The 22,506-nt window shown below is 47.9% G+C and overlaps 1 protein-coding gene across 1 annotated transcript in view; it reads right to left on the reverse strand.

Moving 5' to 3' along the window:
* MAPK1 (mitogen-activated protein kinase 1) overlaps positions 1-21,960 on the reverse strand; it is a 105,001-nt gene extending 83,041 nt beyond the window's left edge. The window contains exon 1 of the mRNA XM_073559113.1: positions 21,697-21,960. Coding sequence (XP_073415214.1) covers positions 21,697-21,827 — 131 coding nt within the window. The 5' untranslated portion in view covers positions 21,828-21,960. The remainder of the gene's footprint in view (positions 1-21,696) is intronic.
* Between the last annotated feature and the right edge of the window lie 546 nt (positions 21,961-22,506).

A 22,506-nucleotide genomic window follows, 5' to 3' on the forward strand; every position in this document is an offset into this window, starting at 1 on the left:
AGAAGTTTGTGGAGGACCAGCTGTAGCGGTTGCAAAAAGGTTGAAAACGAGTCAGCTGTTGATTCCGAAACTGCCGGACAGCCCTTTGTTGGGGAAGGAACTTACTCTTCCCCCCGGTAGTGTCAGAAATGAGCCGGTCCAGTTTCTCTTCAAATAGGTGACCAGTTTGATGGGGGCAGAGAAGTCAATGATCTTTTGGAGGTGGAATCTGCTCGCCAGTCGCGTAGCCATAGGGCTCTTCTAATGGAGACTGCATTAGCGGCTGCCTGAGCAGCGCAATTAGCGGCATCTAAAGAGGTGTCCACTACAAAATCCCCTGCATGAATTATCTGCCTGGCAACACTGGTTGCCTCCGGAGGAAGATTGCTACCTTGGAAGGCAACAATTAAGACTTCTGCCCAACGGCCATTGCCTTAGCCACGCAAGTCACCGCGAAAAATGGAAAAAGTGCCGCTCCTGAAGCTTCAAAAACTGAGCGAGTGAGGTAGTCAATTTGACCATCAGAGGGGTTTCTGACTGAAGAGCCCTCAGAAACAGATAGAAGCGTTTTAGAAGCAAGATGCGATACAGGAGGATCCACCGATGGGGACTGTAACCAATCCTTCATTTGATATGGAGCAAAGGAGTACTTAACCTCGATAGGGTTTTGCCCTGTGAACCGTTTATATGGCCGGTCCCCATGTTTCTGGACAATTTCCTTAAACGCCGGAAAGCTGGCAAATACCCTGGGTACACGTTTAGTCTTAAAGGAGATAACGTGTTCCGGAGCGGGAATATTTTCCTCGTCCAACGTCAGAATTTTGTTGACTGACTAAGAGAATCAAGCGACTCTTGGCCATTTGGGGGATTCTGAGGGACTGACGTGTCAGACTCATGTTCGCTGCGAACATTAGGAGAGGGAGAGTGAGAGACAGAACTCGCCGATGCTGAAGCAGGAGCGTGACTAGGGGACGCGTCATGGGTCCGCTTCCTAGAGACCTAAGGATCCCTTGAACGAGTACAGCCCCTGCTGGTGAATGGTTCCCGGCCGTCGCCAGAGCCCTCCTCGGGCGGTAAAGATGCGTTCTGACTTAAAGAGGGTTCCCGAAGGGACTCCACAGAGTGACAGGGATGCAGCCCACTCAGGGGGACTAAACACAGGGAGCACAGTAGCAGTGGCGGCGGATGGCGTTTGAGCACAAGCCGGGTCACAATCCGTGCATAACGGATTAGTCTGGGCACTGGGCAAGGCAGTCTTGCAAGTGGTACGAGTGGTAAAGAGTGCAGTGTGCTTCTTAGTAGCCACTTTTGGCTTCCTTGAGACATAGTGCCCCTGAAAGGGTTACAAGCAGAGCCTAGGCTGCAGCTGCATGGAATGTGCAGAGAAGGGGTTAAGCTTTGCTCTGAGGGTAGATGCAGCTTACCCGCGCGTCCTGATGCTGTGTCCCCGGGAGGAATAGCGGTGGCCCTGTAGAGTCACCAGGTGCTGTCCATCAGTGCGCATGGCCCCCCCCCCCCCCCCCCGAGACTAGCTGGGCACTTCTCGTACAGAGTGAGAAGCCCCAAAGACGTGGGCGGCGGTGCTAACGGTGGGCGGCGCTATGTAAATTGTGGCCTACTAGGCCGAAAAAAGCCGGGGACTAAATTTTTGGGCCTACCCGCGGGGAGCGCCGGGTGAAGGCAAGAACGGCGGGGGGCCTGACGGGGCGCCAGTGTACCACCGCTGAGACTAGGTCAGCTCTTCTCCCAGGGACCAGGACCCGACCCCATACCTCCAATCCGATGCTCGCGCAGGCCACGCTGTCCAGGAGCCTGCAGATCTCATCCTCCTGGCGATATAGCCGAGCCGGAGTTCTTAAAGGGGTATACCTCAATCGATCCTCCCTATGAGCAGGGGGATGGAGAAGCCATGGGGCTGATTCAGGCATCCGAGGCACTTCTCAAGTCTTCTCCGTGCGCTTGCCCTCGTATCCGTGTGGGGAGATCGGGACCGTAAAGGAACCTTCGCCCAGAAGAATCAGGTATACCCAGTTGTCGCAGGAAAGGGTACGGGGAGGTATACTCCGCGTTTTTGCCTGTTGGTTCGGGGAAGAGCAGGCCGTTGAAAGGAACTGTCGCCCCCTTCACTCCGTTAATTAAATAAAAAAACTACCGAAAACTCAAAAATTTAAAATAAAAACGGTGGGGTCTGAAGCCAGACCCAAGTGTCTCCTACAGACACTAAGCAAGAACTGGGGAATTCCCAGCCAGCAAGAGGGTGTATATTGCCTGGGAGGAGTTAACTTTTTTATGTGTTCACTCAGGGTATGTACACACGCAAGCTTTTTTTTGCATTTTTACCAAATAAAACGCTTAAAAGAAGCATCCCATTCATTTTAATGAATTCCGCACTTTTTGTGCATATTGATGTTTTTTTCCGCGAAAAAACACAGCAGGCTCATTAATTTTGCGCAAAATTCCACATTTCAAGCTATTTTCTATGAGACTGGGACCGCTCCGGAAAAAAAATGCATAAGGCTATGTGCACACGCTGCGGATCCGCTGCGGATTTGGCCTCTGCGCATCCGCAGCAGTTCTGCAGACAGTGTAAAGTACAATGTAAGTCTGTGATTTACAATCCGCAGTGCACATGCTGCGGTTTTTCAACTGCGGAAAAGCTGCGGTTTTGAATCCGCAGAAAGAATTGACATGTCAATTCTTTCTGCGGATTCCGCTGCGGTTTGCCACCTATTCCATTATCCAGGTATCAAACCGCTGGCCAATCTGCAGGTCATTTTAGCTGCGGTTTTACCTGCGGATCCACAGATACAAATCCGCGGGTGAATTCGCAGCGTGTGCATATAGCCTAAAAAACGCGTGGAAAAAAACACGCGTTTTCTGGGAAGGAGTCCGGTTTTCATGCAGAAATTTTCTGCATACGTGTGCACATAGCCTTAGTGTCCTCCTTGTGGCAAGCAGCATAACACCCACGGTCTGTCCCCCCCAATGAGGCGTAGGAGAAAACAGCCCCGTAAGTGACATCGCTGAAATCAGGATCTCTGCTCTCAGGTTAGGTAGCAAAAAAAAAAAAAAAAAACAACCTGGTGACAAGAGTCCCTTCCAAACTGGTTTAAAAGTTGCTCACCATGGCCCCTACTGTTAATCCACTGGTATAAACTTCTTGGGCTACCTCATCTTAAGTGTAAGTGCTCAGACATCAGTGATTCTATTTGTACGCAAAAGAGTCAAAGTTTCACCAGTGGTTTTGATCAGATTCTCAGAGTGTGGTCAGGTTCAGTTTTTACTACTAGAGTAGTGTCAGCGGAGAAAAAAAATTCGCCAGTTTCTCATATTAAACAATCTGGCACTCATGGGTAATTTTTTTCCCTGACCCATAGACATGCACTGCTGATTTTGCTCCAACTCAGATCAATACTGAACAAGTGTCCGGGCTTTTGCAGCAGTCCCCAGTTACCAATCACAATGGCACCACTTTACAGGGCTGGTCTGCCTGTATCAGTTCACTGATTTTTACTTGTATAGCACTTGACAACAAAAGAGGAGAATTAACGCATTCTTAGATCCATTAACATAATGGATCAGAGAGTCAAATCAATGAAACTTAGAACGTCGTACATATTCTGATCTGATTTGCTGATTAGACTAGGTCATTCAAGCGTATGGAAAGTAAGGGTACTGTCACACTTAGCGATGCACCAGCGATCCCGACCAGCGATATGACGCGGTCAGGATCGCTGGTGCATCGCTAAGTGGTCGCTAGTGAGCTGCCACACAGGCAGATCTCACCAGCGACAGCAGCGGCCGGGGGTCATTACTTACCTGTGAGACGAGGCGATGAAGATGTCCTTCCGCCCGCGTCGCTCGTCGGCACCACAGGAAGCCCAGCAGGAAGCTGACGGCGAGAAACGGTGCAGGATGTTCTCGCGCGATCAGCGATAATCAGCGGGGGAGCGGTCAGAGGTAAGTATCACACACAGCGATATCGCTAGCAATATCGCTATAATGTCACAAGTTAGCGATATTGCTAGCAATATCGCTAAGTGTGACAGTACCTTAAGTTCGCAAGGACAGGGTCCGCTCCCCTCTGTACCAGTCTGTCACTGTAAATTTGTTTACTGTTAACATCTATAACTTTGTATGTAACCCCCCTTCTCATGTACAGCACCATGGAATCAATGGCGCTATATAAATACATAAATAAATAGTATGGGGATCCACGAAACGAGGAGGCAAGTTTGAAAGCTTTGATTGGTTTCTGTTTTACATTTGCATCTCAAAAATCTGTTGCTATAAACTTGAATAAAAGTGACCATCCATTTTTTTATTGGCTTGGAAGCAATCATCTCTACACTGAAAAAAAACAAAAAACAAACAGAAGCAAATAGGACAGTTGAGGGGAGAGAAGAAAAAAATTGGTCCATTTCTCTCGAATGTACATGTTCAAATAAGAGATATACAGTATATGATTCAATACTTAGACAAGAACCCATCACTAGTTATAGCTTGCCTTCCTATCCATGCACAGCTGACATTTCAGTTAGAAAATTACCTCAAAAGTCTATAAACCGCTCCAATACTACAGTCCATGTGGCTTCCATAAAGCATATCTAAGAATATTTTTAAAAACATCTCAGGCAAATTGAACAAACATTTCATAAAAGAATCTGAACGTGTTTGCTATGTAATCTCAGAGCACCATGATTTAGGGCAGGGGTGGGGAACGTCCGGCCCGCGATATCATTTTGTGCGGCCCACAGCCGCTTTCCCCACTTTCCCTATATTTTGGCTGCGGGCCCTTTAAGAATTGCGGGCGGTATCTTGCCACGCTTTTCCCCATCAGAGGGGACTCGGGAGACTCCTGCTGTGCGGCTCCAAGTGAGGGAGAGTTATAATCCTGCTGCAGCAATAGACACAAGGGCTGCATTGTCAGTGAGCCTGCACAAGGGAGACACCGAACTCCGCGCACAGGAACCAACCCCGACAGGAGTCGCTGCCCTCCCCCCGCTCCATGCACTGCTGCGTGAGGTAGCAGAGCTGAAAGTGTCACGTTCTCCTGAGCGGCTGCAGTGTGCAAAGTAATCACGATACCTCAGGCTCCACGTACCCCCCATGTGCTGTATACCTCAGGCTCCATGTACCCCCCCCCCCCATGTGCTGTATACCTCAGGCTCCATGTACCCCCCCCCCCCCCATGTGCTGTATACCTCAGGCTCCATGTACCCCCCCCCCCCCATGTGCTGTATACCTCAGGCTCCATGTACCCCCCCCCCATGTGCTGTATACCTCAGGCTCCATGTACCCCCCCGTGCTGTATACCTCAGGCTCCATGTACCCCCCCGTGCTGTATACCTCAGGCTCCATGTACCCCCCCGTGCTGTATACCTCAGGCTCCATGTACCCCCCCGTGCTGTATACCTCAGGCTCCATGTACCCCCCCGTGCTGTATACCTCAGGCTCCATATACCCCCCCCCCCCATGTGCTGTATACCTCAGGCTCCATATACCCCCCCCCCCCCCCCATGTGCTGTATACCTCAGGCTCCATATACCCCCCCCCCCCCATGTGCTGTATACCTCAGGCTCCATATACCCCCCCTCCCCATGTGCTGTATACCTCAGGCTCCATGTACCCCCCCCCCCCCATGTGCTGTATACCTCAGGCCCCAGAAATGGGGTTAATCAGAATGTTAGTAGCGTTCTGAACCTGCCTGGCTCCTGCATATAAAACCCCACTGCTGGGAGGAAATGAACTCTAAAGGCCCCATCACACACAGCGAGATCGCTGATTTTGTGACACCACAGCGATCTCGCCAGCGACATCGCTCTATGTGACATGCATCAGCAACCAGCCCCCCCATGTGCTGTATACCTCAGGCTCCATATACCCAGCCCCCCCCCCCCATGTGCTGTATACCTCAGGCTCCATATACCCCCCCCCCCCCCCCATGTGCTGTATACCTCAGGCTCCATATACCCCCCCCATGTGCTGTATACCTCAGGCTCCATATACCCCCCCCCCCCCATGTGCTGTATACCTCAGGCTCCATGTACCCCCCCCCCCCCCATGTGCTGTATACCTCAGGCTCCTTGTACCCCCCATGTGCTGTATACCTCAGGCTCCATGTACCCCTCTCCATGTGCTGTATACCTCAGGCCCCATGTACCACCCATGTGCTGTATACCACAGGCTCCATGTACACCCCCCCATGTGCTGTATACCTCAGTCCCCATGTACCACCCATGTGCTGTATACCACAGGCCCCAGAAATCAGAAGGTTAGTAGCATTCTGAACCTGCCTGGCTCCTGCATATAAAACCCCACTGCTGGGAGGAAATGAACTCTAAAGGCCCCATCACACACAGCGAGATCGCTGATTTTGAGACACCACAGCGATCTCGCCAGCGACATCGCCGTATGTGACATGCATCAGCGACCAGCCCCCCGCCGGGTGTCGCTGATCGTGCTCGAACGTCCTGGGCCATTTTTTGATCGTTGGTCTCCCGCTGGCCAGCGCGCATCGCTGCATGTGACAGCGAGAGACCAACGATCAGCGACGCTGGGAGCTGGTATCCAAGATATATAGATACCCGCTGTTTACCTTGGATACCAGCTTACTAATGTTTAAGACAGTTATTAATGAGTGATGAGCGAGTATACTCGTTGCTCAGGCTTTCCTGAGCATGCTCGGGTGTCCTCCGAGTATTTTGGCGTGCTCGGAGATTGTTTTCGTCGCCTCAGCTGCATGATTTATGGCTGCTGGACAGCCTGAATACATGTGAGGAATGCCTGTTTGTTAAGGAATCCCCACATGATTCAGCCTGTCCAGCAGCCACAAATCATGCAAATGCGTCGACAGAAACTAAATTTCCGAGCACACCAAACTACTCAGAGGACACCCGAGCATGCTCGGGAAAACCCATCATTATTAATAATTTTATACGGCCCCCGAACGCTATTATAAAATTCCAAATGGCCCTTGGCACAAAAAAGGTTCCCCCACCCCTGATTTAGGGGATGAGACCACCAATTCAAATGTGTTACTTACTGGGCTATTTCAATACAGTGTTTTATCAGCAGGAGACCACCACTACAGGACAACTGGCCTCCCGCCTCCTAGTCCAACCCTGCCCCAATCACTATCAGCAAACATACAGCTGCCAACCAGTGGTGTGGCCAAGGTCACAGTGCTCAACATTCTGAGCTCTGCAGCAGAGAAAATTGTGATTCGGGACTGCTGTACCCAGTAAGCGATACATTGCTGGAATCGGGGTCTCTACATTATGCTGGTATATTACATCGAAAAACAAACTATTGACAGGTTCCCTTTAAAAGGACTGTCTGCACAATGACTGTTCAAACCACAGCTGGGCAAGTCAGTCAAGTACATCTTCTCATTTGCTTGGTTTCCATTTCCATACTTCTCTGGCCCTATGAATCCAGAGCTATCAAAGAAGGGGTGGGGTAAGGGTGACGATTAAGGAAAAATAAAGCAGATGGGAAAATGTAGTTAAATGACTGGTCCTGCCATGAAGCACCGATCGGTGGTAGTTTGGACAGTCATTCTGTGTTGACAGTACCTTTAAAAGAAAGTCCGTTTGAAAACTCAGGACGTCTTGAAGTGTGAAAACTATTTTCCTGGGGTTGTCTTCTCTTAACAGCAGCAATTATTGTGTATATCAATGTGTTCATGTTTCTCACCATCAACCACACAAGGGAACATAAAGTGCTTATTCTCTAATTAGGCAATGCCACAAAATGAAAAAAAAGGCATGTATCACAGAAAAATATAAAATAAAAAAGCAATAGGAGATAAAAAGGGGTTGTGTATTTCAGCCCTAAAACTTAGGATGTAATTCAGGAAAAAAAAAAAAAAATCACCTATTTTCAGTGTGTACGTTTACATCTGTGCAATGGCCGTGTGCTGTCAGTTTTCATACAAATACATGGTCAAATGTAGATCTCAGAAACTAACAGAAATGTATCCATTAAAATCAGATACCACTCCGATGTTCGTTCATCTGAACAACCCTATTGAACAGCATGAGTCAGTGTGCTTTCAAGATGCTAGCCATTCAAAAATTGGACAACACATGTCCGATTTACACGCTCGTCAGCATGAGCCCCTAGAATGAGGCTCTCATAGGTTTATATTAAAGGGGTAGTCTGATAAATTGCCCTTTATAAATATCTACCGTATATAATCGAGTATAAGCCGACCCCCCTAATTTTGCCACAAAAAACTGGGAAAACTTATTGACTCGTGAATAAGCCGAGGGTGCATAGTGAGTGGCCCCAGCTTTGCTGCACAGTGAGTGGCCCCAGCTTTGCTGCACAGTGAGTGGCCCCAGCTTTGCTGCACAGTGAGTGGCCCCAGCTTTGCTGCACAGTGAGTGGCCCCAGCTTTGCTGCACAGTGAGTGGCCCCAGCTTTGCTGCACAGTGAGTGGCCCCAGCTTTGCTGCACAGTGAGTGGCCCCAGCTTTGCTGCACAGTGAGTGGCCCCAGCTTTGCTGCACAGTGAGTGGCCCCAGCTTTGCTGCACAGTGAGTGGCCCCAGCTTTGCTGCACAGTGAGTGGCCCCAGCTTTGCTGCACAGTGAGTGGCCCCAGCTTTGCTGCACAGTGAGTGGCCCCAGCTTTGCTGCACAGTGAGTGGCCCCAGCTTTGCTGCACAGTGAGTGGCCCCAGCTTTGCTGCACAGTGAGTGGCCCCAGCTTTGCTGCACAGTGAGTGGCCCCAGCTTTGCTGCACAGTGAGTGGCCCCAGCTTTGCTGCACAGTGAGTGGCCCCAGCTTTGCTGCACAGTGAGTGGCCCCAGCTTTGCTGCACAGTGAGTGGCCCCAGCTTTGCTGCACAGTGAGTGGCCCCAGCTTTGTTGCACAGTGAGTGGCCCCATCATATTGCTGCTGTCGCTGCCTCCCTTACAAAAAAAACAAAAAACACCTGTATACCTCGCCTCAGTCGCTGCCCCCTGCTCATCAGCGTTGCGCTCTGCAGTGACTGTGCAGGCAGAGAGCGCGATAGCGCCCTCTGACCTGAATGTCACTGCAGAGGACGCAAGACAGCAGAGCGCAGGGACAGGTGAATATGCCTCCCCCCCCCCCCCCCCCGTTCATACTCACCGGGTCCTGGCGCTTGTCTCTGCAGCTCCCCTGCTTGTTGTTCCATGTTCCATGTTGTCGGCGCTGCTCTCTTCCTGGTTCAGCGGTCACGTGGTACCCGCTCATTAAATATGCGCATATTTAATGAGCGGGTACCATTTGACAGCTGAAGCAGGAAGAGAGCAGCGCCGACAACATGGAACAAGCAGGGGAGCTGCAGAGAAGGGTGAGTATGATCTGACACCCCCGCTCCCCCGCCGATCCCCCTGGTATATGACTCGTGTATAAGCCGAGAGGGGGACTTTCAGCCCAAAAAAATGGGCTGAAAATCTCGGCTTATACACGAGTATATACGGTATATTTAAGCCCTAACCATTTTTGTAATTTGCTTTATTTGAAAATTCCATTCTATTTTTCATATGAAGCTAATACTTTTGATTTTTACTTTACTCCCTGAGGTGTCCTGTTTGAGAGAAGTCTCAAATGGGACGCCATCAGGAAGAAAGCCCTGAAGTCACTTGTCTGCAGCTTCCATCGCCCCTTGAAACAGGACGTCAAAGGGTGGAGCTGCAGTCATGCCGCACCACAACATCTGTCACCGCCCTTAGGGTATGTGCACACGCTGCGTTTGCTGCGGTTTTGGCCCTGCAGAACTGCAGCATAGCCTACGGGTTTTCAAAACCGCAGTGCTCACGCTGCGGTTTTTTTTCCGCAGCATGTCAATTGTTTCCGCGGATTCTGCTGCGGTTTCACACCTTTAACATAGTAGAGGTGCGAAACCGCAGGGCAAAACCGCAGGTCACTTTACCTGCGGATTTACCTGCGTTTCCGCGGGAAAAAACCTGCAGCAGAATCCGCAGCGTGTGCACTCACCCTTAGACAAATTATCAGGGAGGGGAGGAGGGGGAGGTACTGTATCACTTAGGGTACCGTTACACTTAGCGATGCACCAGCGATCCCGACAGCGATATGGATCGCTGGTGCATCGCGAAGTGGTCGCTAGTGAGCTACCGCACAGGCTGATCTATCCAGCGACATCGCAGGGGTCGGGGGTCACTACTTACCTGTCAGACGTGGCGATCCAGCCGTCCTCCGCCCACCTCCACGCATCGCTCGTCGGCGCCACAGGAAGTCCAGCAGGAAGCGCCCGACGAGAAATGACCCAGGACGTTCTCGCGCGATCAGCGATAACCAGCGGGGGAGCCGGTCGGAGGTAAGTCTCACATGTAGCGATATCGCTAGCAATATCGCTATAACGTCACAAAATCGGTGATGCTACAGCGATATCGCTATGTGTAACGGGGGCTTTACCCTGCTTCCATCAATGGCCCCTGTTTGTATCTTAAGGGCCTGTCACACTTAACGATATCTCTAGCAAGATCGCTATAACTTGTGACGTTATAGCGATATTGCTAGCGATATCGCTATGTCTGATACTTACCTACGACCCGCTCCCCCGCTGCTTATCGCTGATCGCGCGAGAACAGGCTGGACCGTTTCTCGTCGTCAGTTTCCTGCGGCGCTTCCTGCGGAGACACGAGCGTGGAGCCGGGCGGGAGGACGCAGGATCGCCTAGGGTGACAGGTAAGTTGCGACCCCCGTCCTTAGCGATGTCGCTGGTGAGATCTGCCTGTGTGGCAGCTCACTAGCGACCACTTAGCTATGCACTAGCGATACTGACAGCGTCAGCTGGTCGGGATCGCTGGTCCATCGCTAAGTGTGACAGTACCTTTAGGTGACAAGAAGTGTGGCAGTGATGCTGTCAATTACTTTGATTTTATCAAGGTCTCCTGAGGATGTCTGATTGAACAGAAGCTGCGGGGAGGAGGTCACTTATCTTTGTCTCTATCACAGTGATTGGTACTAGAGTCATCAGGGGACGACAGTGAAAAGCTGGGGTAAATGATCGCAGCGCCACCCCATGATGACATCCTGCGACTACAAAGTCACAGGAGATATTTATATAATCAGGTTCTAAACAGACATTTATACTGGTGATTTTGTGTCTAAAGGCTCCCGTCACACTGATCTCGCCAGCGAGATCGCTGTGTGACATGTGTCAGCGACCAGCCCCCCTGCCGGGTATCGCTGATCACGCTCCATCGTCCTGGGTCATTTTTTGATCGTTGGTCTCCCGCTGGCCAGCGCGTCACTTAGTTACCCGCTGTGTACCTTGGATACTGCGTGCTCGCGCTGGGAGCTGGTATCCAAGGTACACAGAGTGTAACTAAGTGACGCGCGCTTAGTTACCAGATATTTACCTTGGATACCAGCGTCCTCGCTGGTCCTGATCGCTCATGAAATCTGCCTGTTTGACAGCTCACCAGAAATCATATAGCGAGGCACCAGCAAACCTGATAAGGTCGTATAGTTGTCGTGATCACTGGTGCATCGTTTAGTGTGACGGCACCCTTAGATTATATTCACCCCGGCGTCCGTTTCGGTCCGATGGGTGTCACCGTCCGGTGCCTCCCATCTTCAAACGATGACATCCTCTTTTTTCCTTCATCTTGTGGCTCCTGCGCAGGCGCACTGCTCTGCCCTGTTGAGCAGAGTACTGCAGTGCGCAGGTGACGGGAAAGGTCAGAGAGGTCTCCTGCTCTGCCCTCAACAGGAAAGAGCAGTGCACCTGCGCCGGAGCCACGACAGGAAGGAAAGAGAAACGTCACCGTTAGAAGATGGGAGGCGCCAGACCGCAACACCCATCGGACTAAGACCGGACCGCCCTCTGGTAAGTATAATCTAACTTTCTTATCTTTCAGGTTACATTGGGGGCTTATCTACAGCATTACAGAATGCCCCCCCCCCCAGAAGGCTGAAAGCCAAAATGTGAGTAGGGGCTGATGTCACCACCCACAGGAGGTAACGTTTATCTTGCACTTGGGTACTATTTACATAGGACCGGTGATTTTTCTGATACTGTACTTTGGGGTCTTGGTGTCTGTTACCACAATTTGTTATTGGAAAGCAATTAGTGGGGGTTCCTTTAGCCTGTGCAACCTCTTATTAGCAAGCATGTGGAGGGTGGTGTCCTCATTTGGGTTTCCCACCTTTTAAATTTTTATGTGATTATGTCTTTTTTTTCTACTGAATAAAGATTGTTGTGTTTTTGCTAAATTGGGTTCATATGTTTCTTTCAGATATATTTAATTCTAATTGAACTCGGGGATGGGTCCGTCATTTAGTAAGGGGCTAACAAATTGTGTTTAATACAATACGTGGTTGAATATGTTCCGCTCTTGGACTTCAACATTTCTGTTAATAGCATTACAGAATGCTGTAGAATAGACCCTGATGTCGGTGCCGGCAGCTCATATTTGAAAAAAAAGGGTGACAGATTCCCTTTAAAAGATGCTGCTGTGGACATACAGCAATGACTCAAAAGATACTGTAATACTGAATGCTTGCTGTAACATGCAATTTCTGCAAAACTCATTTAAATGAATAGTACAGTCGCAAAAAAATCTGCAACAAATCTGTAACGTCTGCATCGCTGAAGAGGTAACTGCAAGCTATGCACAAACGCGATCACATTTCTGTCAAGGGTCATGCTTGTAAGCAGGCAAGAGGGCAGACAAAATTCATCATAAGACAGGGAGTGACCTACTCATGCATTAAAGGCAGACAAAGCATTCCCATCTATATAAAAGTATGCAAACATGGTAATACAAGACAGAACTAAAACAGATTTACAGAAGACAGTTCAGACCAGCATCTCCTGGGCAAGACAGTCTCTTTGAACTGCAACAGAAAACGATACTGGGCAGCAAAATCTTAGCTCAACGCTGCATATAACACATGTTAAAGGGGGATGTCTTAATTGGACAAACCATTCTCAAATGGTAACTGTGCTTGTAATTATTCAGTATATAGCCATTATGTGATATATCCTGCATTCTCACCAGTTTTTCCTTTTCTATCTTCTACATGTAACCTGCAATCCACTGTTAGCTGGGGGAGGACACAAGCACAAAGGGTTTACTGCACTTCATTCACATTTTTAACTTACAGAGAAACTGCAGCAACAACAAGTAGGACATTATGCAACAGAGCTGAGCTCCAAGAAGAGTTTGTATGTTCTCCCCATGTCTGTGTGAGTTTCCTACCACACTCTAAAGGCATACTAATAGTGAATCTAGATTGTGAGCCTCAATGGGGATAGTGATAAGGTTTGTGAAGCGCTGTACAACAGCGATAAGTGTAAAATAAACGAACTACAGTTATGTATACACTGCAGTATACACCACCCCTCTCCGCTCCAGTAAAATAAAAAACCCTTAAGGCCCCTTTACATTTAGCGATGCACCAGCGATCCGACCTGGTCAAGATCGCTGGTGCATCGCTAAATGGTCGCTAGTGAGCTGCCACACAGGCAGATCTCACAGCGACGTAGCGACGCAGCAGTGGTCGTTACTTACCTTTCACACGCAGCGATGCTGACGTCCTCCCGCCCGCGTCCACACGTCACTCGTCGGCGCCAGCAGGAAGCGCCAGACGAGAAATGGACCCGGCCAATCTCACGCGATCAGCGACAGAGCCGGTCAGAGGTATCACACATAGCGATATCGCTAGCAATATCGCTGCTGCGTCACAAAATAGGTGACGCTTTAGCGATATCACTATGTGTAAAACCCCCTTTATACTCGCCTTCTGAAACGAAACGGCTCCTGTGAAGTCAGCGCTGGGACTCCCAGTGCTCGTACTGGCTGCATTGCTCCCTTCACATAATCGGCAACAATTAATGGACTGCAGGGTCCATCCTCAACCCATGAAGGTCTGAAGGGAGTGTGAGAGAAGTTGGCCATTAGCAGCCACTGACTTGCAGCAGTGCTCATGTGACAAAATCGTGTCATGCAAACGCAGGGAGTACTGGTAAAGACATCAAAGGAACAGCAGTAAGGGGGTTTGAACATTTTTTTTACTGGGAGGGTGGAATTACAAGAAAAAAAAAAAAAGCTGTTCAAGCAGCGGACAGCCATATTAAAAATAAAGTAATTTCAAATTTGGAGAAAAAAAAAAAAAATGTATTAATAAATCTGAGAGGCAGCCATTATCCCACATCTATAGGCATAATAAAATGTGAGTAAGATTTCGAAAACATTGTAACTGAAATATATAAAATCCGTGGATATTTCAAAAAAAATACAGCGCTAATACATTCTGCAGCAGATTTAATTTACGAGATTGAAAGAGGTGAAATTGGTGACAAAATCCTATGCAAGTTCAACATAAAACATGGATTTACCACACAGGGTTTTTGCAAAAGATCCTGCTGCAAACTTTACTGCAGCACAAAGTCAGCATAAGACTTCATACAGACATCCGTTGTCACTTATGTGTTCTGCATTGGACACATTACAGTCTAGGGAGCTCTTCACACATTTTTTCCCCCAGACGGTCTCCAGAGGGGGAAAAAAAAAAAAAAAATCAGGAAGACATGTCCAATTTTGAGCTGAGTCACATAAAATTAAATCATACAAGTGTACGGATTAGTAAAAATCATGGACAGAGTCAGTGGGCTGTCCATGATTAACATTATAATGAATAAGGAGGTTCGCAATTTATTTTCCTATATGTGAAAATCACTGATGGTTGTTTAGTCATAATGACCAAAACACTGATTACACTCAAATGCAAAAATACTATCCACAGGCCATGTTTTTACATGTGAGGAAAATCACAAATTTCTCAATGAGGCCTAAAAGACTCCAGTAGTGGCATCACTCATCCAAGGGCTCATGTAGACAATCGTATCGGTACAAGTACAAATTGACAAAACATCGGATTGCACCCGGACAGGGGCACATAGTGTCTGAGGAATAAATAAATTGTCTCTTCAGAGAGGAAGAGGACTAGAACTCTAGTGCCACCTATTGGAGGTAGCAATCCTAAAAGTCAATGTTGACCCTTTAACGAGCCTAGTTACATGACTTAGGATAAAAGCCAAGCCAGACTCTCCATTTGCAGACACTGTTTCGGGGGACTGCCCCTCGTCAGTGCAAAGTGGGAGATCTGGTTTGGCCTCTCTCACAGCCAAACCAGATCTCCCACTTTACACTGATGAGGGGCAGTCCCCCGAAACACAGTGTCTACAAATGGAAAGTCTGGCTTGGCTTTTAACCTAAAGGCCCCGTCTCACTAAGCGATCTCGGTAGCGAGATCGCTGCTGAGTCACAACTTTTGTGACGTAACAGCGATCTCACCAGCGAGATCGCTATGTGTGACAGCGATCAGCGAGCGGCCCCCCTGCCGGTATCGCTGAAAGAAACCTCTGGATATTTCTTTGGTCACTGGTCTCCCGCTGGCCAGCACGCATCGCTGCGTGTGACAGGCGGGAGACCAGCGATCAGGTGTAAAAAAATAAAAAAAATAAAAAATAGAGTTATTCTCACCTTCCGACGTCCCGTTCAGCCATCCTGCCTCTCTCCACGCTCCGGTCCCAGTGATCCTTTGCACGAATGACCGCGAGACTTTGTTATCCCTCGAGACCGTGACATCTCGCGGTCATTCGTGCAAAGGATCACTGGGACCGGAGCGTGGAGAGAGGCAGGATGGCTGAACGGGACGTCGGAAGGTGAGAATAACTATATTTTTTATTTTGATTCTATTTTTTTACAGCGATGGCAAGCGATGCCGGGCGCTCGGCATCGCTGTGCTGATCGCTGGTGAAGCTGTCTGTGTGACAGCTCACCAGCGATCACATAGCGACTTACTAGCGATCCTGACACCTTGATATCGGTGTCGGGATCGCTGGTAAGTTGCTTAGTGTGACGGGGCCTTAAGTCATGTAACCAGATTCGTTAAAGGGTCAACATTGACTTTTAGGATTGCTACCTCCAATAGGTGGCACTAGAGTTCTAGTCCTCTTCCTCTCTGAAGAGACAATTTGCATAATTAGCATATTTCCCAGAGGAGCATTGCGGCTTTAAATCTCCTCACGTCGACATGCTTAGCATGTCATTCTCCGCAAGGAGAAATGATACTTCTTGGATATAGGAATAAATAAATGACATTTATGATTTTGGTTCGATATTCAGATCGCATTTGGCCATGCAAGTCATTGAGTGTGTGGAATCCATTGAACAGCACTCGGATGGCATGAGTGCAGTCCGACTTCTGAGAACTTCCAAAATGAAGTAGATGGGAGAAATTTTGTTCAGCTTCTCACATTCTGCTCCAATTCACTCATCCAAGAGCATCTGATTGTACTGTGCTGATAGATCTTGAGCAAAGTATAATTTGCATAGTCGGCCCGATTCACTCAGAAGAGAAAATTTACAACCATCTGTAGGAGCCCTAATACAAAGAACAGTATCAGATAACGTCCCATCCTTGTGAGACCCTGTCTCAGACCTTCTTTTAATGGCACCTCTCTCTATAACATAAGGTCACTTAAACTCATCAGAAATCAATGCCTAAACACACATGCATCTTGTTAGCAAAATTGAAGAATAACTAGAAGTTGTCATTTTATTCAACATTTGCATTCTAGAAAGAAAAATAAATGAAGCAAAGACAACTTGATGGAGGCTTGCTATGAAAGACACTAGTGAAACTAGTGTGGACATGACAGTGAATTCCAGATTTGAAATGTTTGGCAAATGTACTATTTTACATTGAGTTATGAAAACAGCAATCTGAACATACCAAATACACCCACAACCAAATCAGCATGCCTGAGAGATAGACAATACCCTCTCTGCCAAAAACTGGCTGAGGAGCGTCACCCCCAGAGCAGCTATTCCTGGTGTGTTGAGAATTGGATAAGGAAGCACTGAACAGTGGAGACTGGCAACTGCAGAACTATATAAGCCTAGTATTGCAGTTCAAATGATTTTATGTAATTTGTTCTATTGAGTTTTCCAATGAAAAGATAAATGTGAGTAAGCAGGCCATTGGCCAATGCTTCATACGATAGCCATACAAATGTACTAGAGAAATCACTACATACAAATATGATTTTCACTTTTTTTATGCCAATCTAAACTCCACTCAAAGTATGCCATTCCAATTGATAGTACAAAACATATACAGAAAACAGCACGTGAGGCCGGACCTGGGCCGCCCTGGAGTAGAGTAGGATTGTCATAGCTACCTTTAAGTCTCAGTTTCTCCACTCTCTTCTCCCACCTGATATTATATGTCCTCCTATAACAGCATACTACTATTTGGCATTATCAAATTAGAAATATAGTAAGATTGTCAAAAGAAAAGCCACAAAAATTCAACCAAAGTAGTAGTTATGACAACCATAGTAGGGACTACTGAAAGCTTCAGGCTATGTGCCCACGTTAGCGTTTTAAAACGCTCAAAAAAAGGATTCCTTCACAGAAAACGCGCGTTTTATTTCCGCAATTTTTGCACAAAAAAAGTGCGTTTTTGATGCTTTTTTTCCCGCACGTTTTCTGGGAACAGCTAAAAATGCGGACCTATGCAGAAAAGAATGAGCAAGCTATATTTTTAGCCGCTAAGCGTTTTCTGAGCGGAAAAAAACGCATGCATTGGCACAAAAATGCCAAAATGCAATAAATTGAAGGGGAAGCTTATTTTAAGCGCTTCTGAAGCGTCTGATCCGGCACAAACGCTTCAAAAACGCAAGGTTTGAAAATTGATTAAAAAAAATAAAGGCAGAAAAAGTGATAAAATTACCAAAAGAATGGTTCTAATAATTTGTATGGTAAAATAACCTGCTGTTCATCTGGTTGGGTCTTTAAAGGGAATCTGTCACCCTTTTTTGAGATATCATATAATGATATCATTCAATTGTGTGTCACATAAGGATTCTCTTAGTACTTTTGCTTCCCCCTGACCCCGCACCTTTCATGCATAAATACCTTTTTTATATCGGTTCAGATGTATGTAAACTGCCACGGTACAGTCCGCTGGGCGGGGCTTATTCACCTGCTTCCCCCCCTCCCTGTCTTGCTCTATGCATTTCTTCTTGTGTAGAGCAAGACAGGGAGGGGGAGCAGTTGAATAAGCCCCGCCCAGCGGACCGGACCCTGGCAGTTTACATACATCTGAACCGATATAAAAAAGGTATTTATGCATGAAAGTTGCGGGGTCAGGGGGAAGCAAAAGTACTAAGAAAATCCTTACGTGACACACAATTGAATGATATTATATGATATCTCAAAAAAGGGGCGACAGATTCCCTTTAAACACTTAAATGCCAAGCAGTTAGAAGATGAAAGATACATTCTTCCAGCTAAAACGACGCTCAATACTTAATAGAAGTTAACTGACAAAACAAAAAAAGACACCTAGGAGCTTGAAGCATTTGATATACTCCAATGGCTTTAAAAAAAAGTCATCCCTCCAAAAAAAGGTTAAGCGCCCAGAAAACACGCCCCCGCCCTTAAATAAACAATTCTTTCACAAAACTCTAGAGGGGAAAAAAAAATAAGGGATTTTTGAAGCGTCTTCTGCTTAAAGTACAGTTCTGACCCAGGGGTAAAAGAAGTAGCGTAACCATACCCTTAGGGTCTTTTCAAAACAAGTAAGAATTTGATATTACAAATCCGTACACTCCTTTCAATGGTATCTGTCGGAGTTTCCGTATTTTTTGCTATCTGGACACTATTGTGCAGCTGAGCTACTATATAAAGTGACATCCAATAAGGGGGAACCATCAAGCAGAACCAGTTTTGTTTTACAATGGATTCTTATGGGTGATTGAGGCTACAGTATGGCACCAGTCACAGCCTTTTACTGTATGTGGGGGAACTTTCCCAGTATGTATGCATTTACCTGAATGTAAAAGACAGTGTGCAGAAGAGCCCAAGAGGAAACCATTTTTATTACAAGACATTCCTATCATTGAAACACCCTCTACTATGAATTGAAAGCCATAACCTGTAGCATGTAAGCCCGAAAGGGCAGGGTCTTCTCCCCACTCTGTAATTGTTAGTTTGTTTACTGTAAGTGATATCTGTAATTTGTATGTAACCCCTTCTCATGTACAGCACCATGGAATCAGTGGTGCTATATAAATAAATAACCCTGTTATCTCCCATATTAATTGTCACAGCAATAACTATCTTCAGTCTTTTGATAACATTTCAATGGAGAACAGAAATGGGTGCACAGCCATTAACCTGGAGTACATACACACACTACTGGAAAGTCAGATATAGATATATATATATATATGTGTGTGTATATATGCAGATAGACAGACTGGTACTAAATGAATGGTGAACTGCGACCACCCGTCAACCATGGCTCAAGTCTCTAACCTTCTATGAGCCTGCTGTGTCAATCTTCCATGGGGTAATGTTTCTCCTTCCAGAGAATGACATGACAAGCCTGACATGCCAAGGTGAGGAAACGTAAGCCACAATGCTCCTCCTTTCACAGAGCAGAATTGTGGCTTAAAAGTCTCCTCACCTTGGCATGTCAGGCTTGACATATCACACTCCGCAAAGACAAACATTACCCCTAAGGGTATGTGCACACGTAGTTTTTTGGCTCTGCGGATTTTGTAGAGAAAACCGCAGGTTTATCTGCGGTTTTACACCTCATAATGGATGCGTTTCTGCAGAGCTGGAAACGCAGCAGAAACCGCAAAGTGTGCACATACCCTTAGATCCTGGTCAGATGTCTCTCACCCAGTCAAGCCAGATCTGAAATTTTGCCCTGACAAGGGGCAGTACCCCTAAACACAGTGTCTGCAAATTGAGATTTTGGTTTTTATCCTAAGTCATGTGACAGTCGATATTGACTTTTAGGATTGCCACTTCCCTTAGGGGGCACTAGAATTCTAGACCTCTTCCTCTCTGAATAGACTATTTGGATCTTTATTCTGACACATGCTGTCAACTGTACATCTACACAATTAGGTTTCAGATAGAATTTTTGCTAAATAGGAAATTGTGTGGACAAGCAGATAATCCCCCATGTAGGAAGCAAACAATGCAGCATTATCGCCAATACTGATTTTTTTTCAGCTCTGCCCAATTCTTTTATTAGATAATTCAGAAGTTTTAAAGTGAACCTGTCAGCTGTTTTGACCGCTATAAGATGCGGCCACTGCCTTTCAGGGCTTATCTACAATGCTGTAGATAAGCCCCCGATCCGACCTGCAAGAGAAGAAAAATAACTTATTATATTCACCCAGGGGGGCGGTCCGGTGCGGTCCAGTCCAATGGATGTCGCAGGTCCGGCACCTCTCATCTTCTTGCGATGACGCCCTCCTGTTGCTTTACAAGCTCCTCGGCATAGCGCTCCTGTGCAGGCGTATTTTATCTGCCCTGTTGAGGGCAGAGCAGATTCCTGCAGTTCGCAGGCGCTGGACCTCTGACCTTTCCTGGCACCTGTGCACTGCAGTACTTTGCTCTGCCATCAACAGGGCAGATAAGTACGCCTGCGCAGGAGCGTGATGCCCGGGAGCCATGAACCAAGCAGGAGGGCGTTGTCGCAAGATGGGAGGCGCTGGACCCGGACCTGTGACACCCATCAGACCGGTCCGCTCCCCTGGGTGAGTATAATAAAAGTAATTTTTCTTATCTTGCAGGTCGGATCGGGGGCTTATCTACAGCATTATAGAACGCTGTAGATAAGCACTTAAAAAGGCAGTGGCCGGATCTTATAGCAGCCAAAACAGCTGACAGGTGGACTTTAAGGTATGGCTGGTTATGCAACACTCCCCCCAATAAATCACCAAAATGACCAGTCTGCAGTGGAAATAGGAGGCAATTTCAGAATTGTTATGTTCCATTAATTATTGATCACAAACTTCTACATGAAAGGTGAAATCTACTTGACCCCACACCTCAAGAAAAAGCTTATACCATTATATTGGGCAAGAGTTCAGTCAGACTACAGTTTATCACCTATGGGGTTTGCACAAAATCACGGACAAACGTCCCATTTTGAATCGAGCCATGGATTTGTCCAGAAAAAACAGTATACTATCCATGTGCTGACTTTTTTAGATTGATAGGATTGAGACAACTCCATGTTGTTTTTTTTATGAGGAAAAAAACATGCTAGGTGGTGATCAATGATGCCTCAAGGAGCCCGAATTGTGATTTAGAGATGCTGTGCCATCCCCCCTCCTTTAATACATACTTCAGCCCTGAGAATGCGGCCGCATTCAGCCTGCCATCAGCCCTATGTAGATGACATTGCTCAATCTCCACATCAACACGAAGAAAAGAATGGTAGATCGGTTCTCACTGACAAAAAATGACACTGAATCCACCTAGTTGCACCCACCGAATGAGCCTGTGCCCTCCTGCCATCCACACTGCATGCACTCAAGGCTGGCAGGGGATACTCCCATTTGTTCCATTTTTCCTTTACACCATCCCCCTATGGCGTGGCTGGTATTAAAGTCCACAGCCCCCCACAAGCTGCCAACACAAGTGTCACCATCACCCTGGCACTGTAGGACGGTGTGAGGTGCTGGTGCAGCTGTGTACAGTGGGCAGCCATCATGCAACACAGCCATATGTGGGGGGGGCACAGAGCTGACAGGCAGCTGGCACTGCTGGCCGCCGCTCCGGTCACTGTCCCCGCCACCGCTGTGTACTCAGGGAGGGGTGGTGACATCTGGGAGAGGAGGGCGCAGGCCCGGCGCCGCGGGGACAGACACACCCGACACCCCGTACTCACCACACCATGCCATAGGCGCCCTCCCCGATGTACGACAGGTTCGTGTATCTTGGGCCCACGTCAAAAGCCTGTCCGCGCACCATTTCTGGTCCCCCTCCGGGGTTTGACGAGGCCCCAGCCGCAGCCGCCATATTTGCTGTCAAGTGAGAGCTTATCTCCCGGCGCTGTCCCGTGCAGGGCTGGCCTTGGCTCGTTCCGCCGCCGCTGCGGGTGCTGTCCTGCTGGGTTCTGAGGGCGCGGTGATGGCCGGGACTGTGTCGCTCACTAGCTCGGTCGGTGCTTGTGTGAGGCGCTGCCTGGCTGACGCCTTCCCGCCCGCTGGGTGTGTGTGGGGAGGGGCATGTGGGCGGAACCTCCCTCACGCTTTGCTGCAGTGGGCGTGGCTTTGTCGGGGTTTTTTTCCCTTCAAGCTTTATTCATACACATTTGGTGGACATTTACCATCCTGCCAATGACAAGCCGAATCATGCCTGTGCGTGATACTACTGTGATTGTGAGCGTCAGGCCTAGTACACGCGGATGGCAGGGGCGTCCATAGTCAGCTAGTGCGAACAGTGCTGCACTCTCACCACTGCAACCCTTGTGCTACAGCCATGGAGTCCAGAGGCCTGGCTGAAAGGCCCAGGATAGCAGGGTCTCATAGGGGCATCACCATGGCAACCTGAACTAGTGGGGAAACACTCCCTCAGGTAAAGCTCTTCTTAACCCTTCACCACTGGGCAATAATTCATTTTTGCTCTTCAGGTTTTTTCAAGAGGCATACCTTATTTATTCGCTCTATGTCTCACACTGGTATCGCCATACAAAGCC

The sequence above is a fragment of the Dendrobates tinctorius genome, unplaced genomic scaffold (assembly GCF_039654945.1).
Source record: "Dendrobates tinctorius isolate UK_male_01 unplaced genomic scaffold, ASM3965494v1 ptg000265l, whole genome shotgun sequence".
Taxonomy (NCBI): Eukaryota; Metazoa; Chordata; class Amphibia; order Anura; family Dendrobatidae; genus Dendrobates; species Dendrobates tinctorius.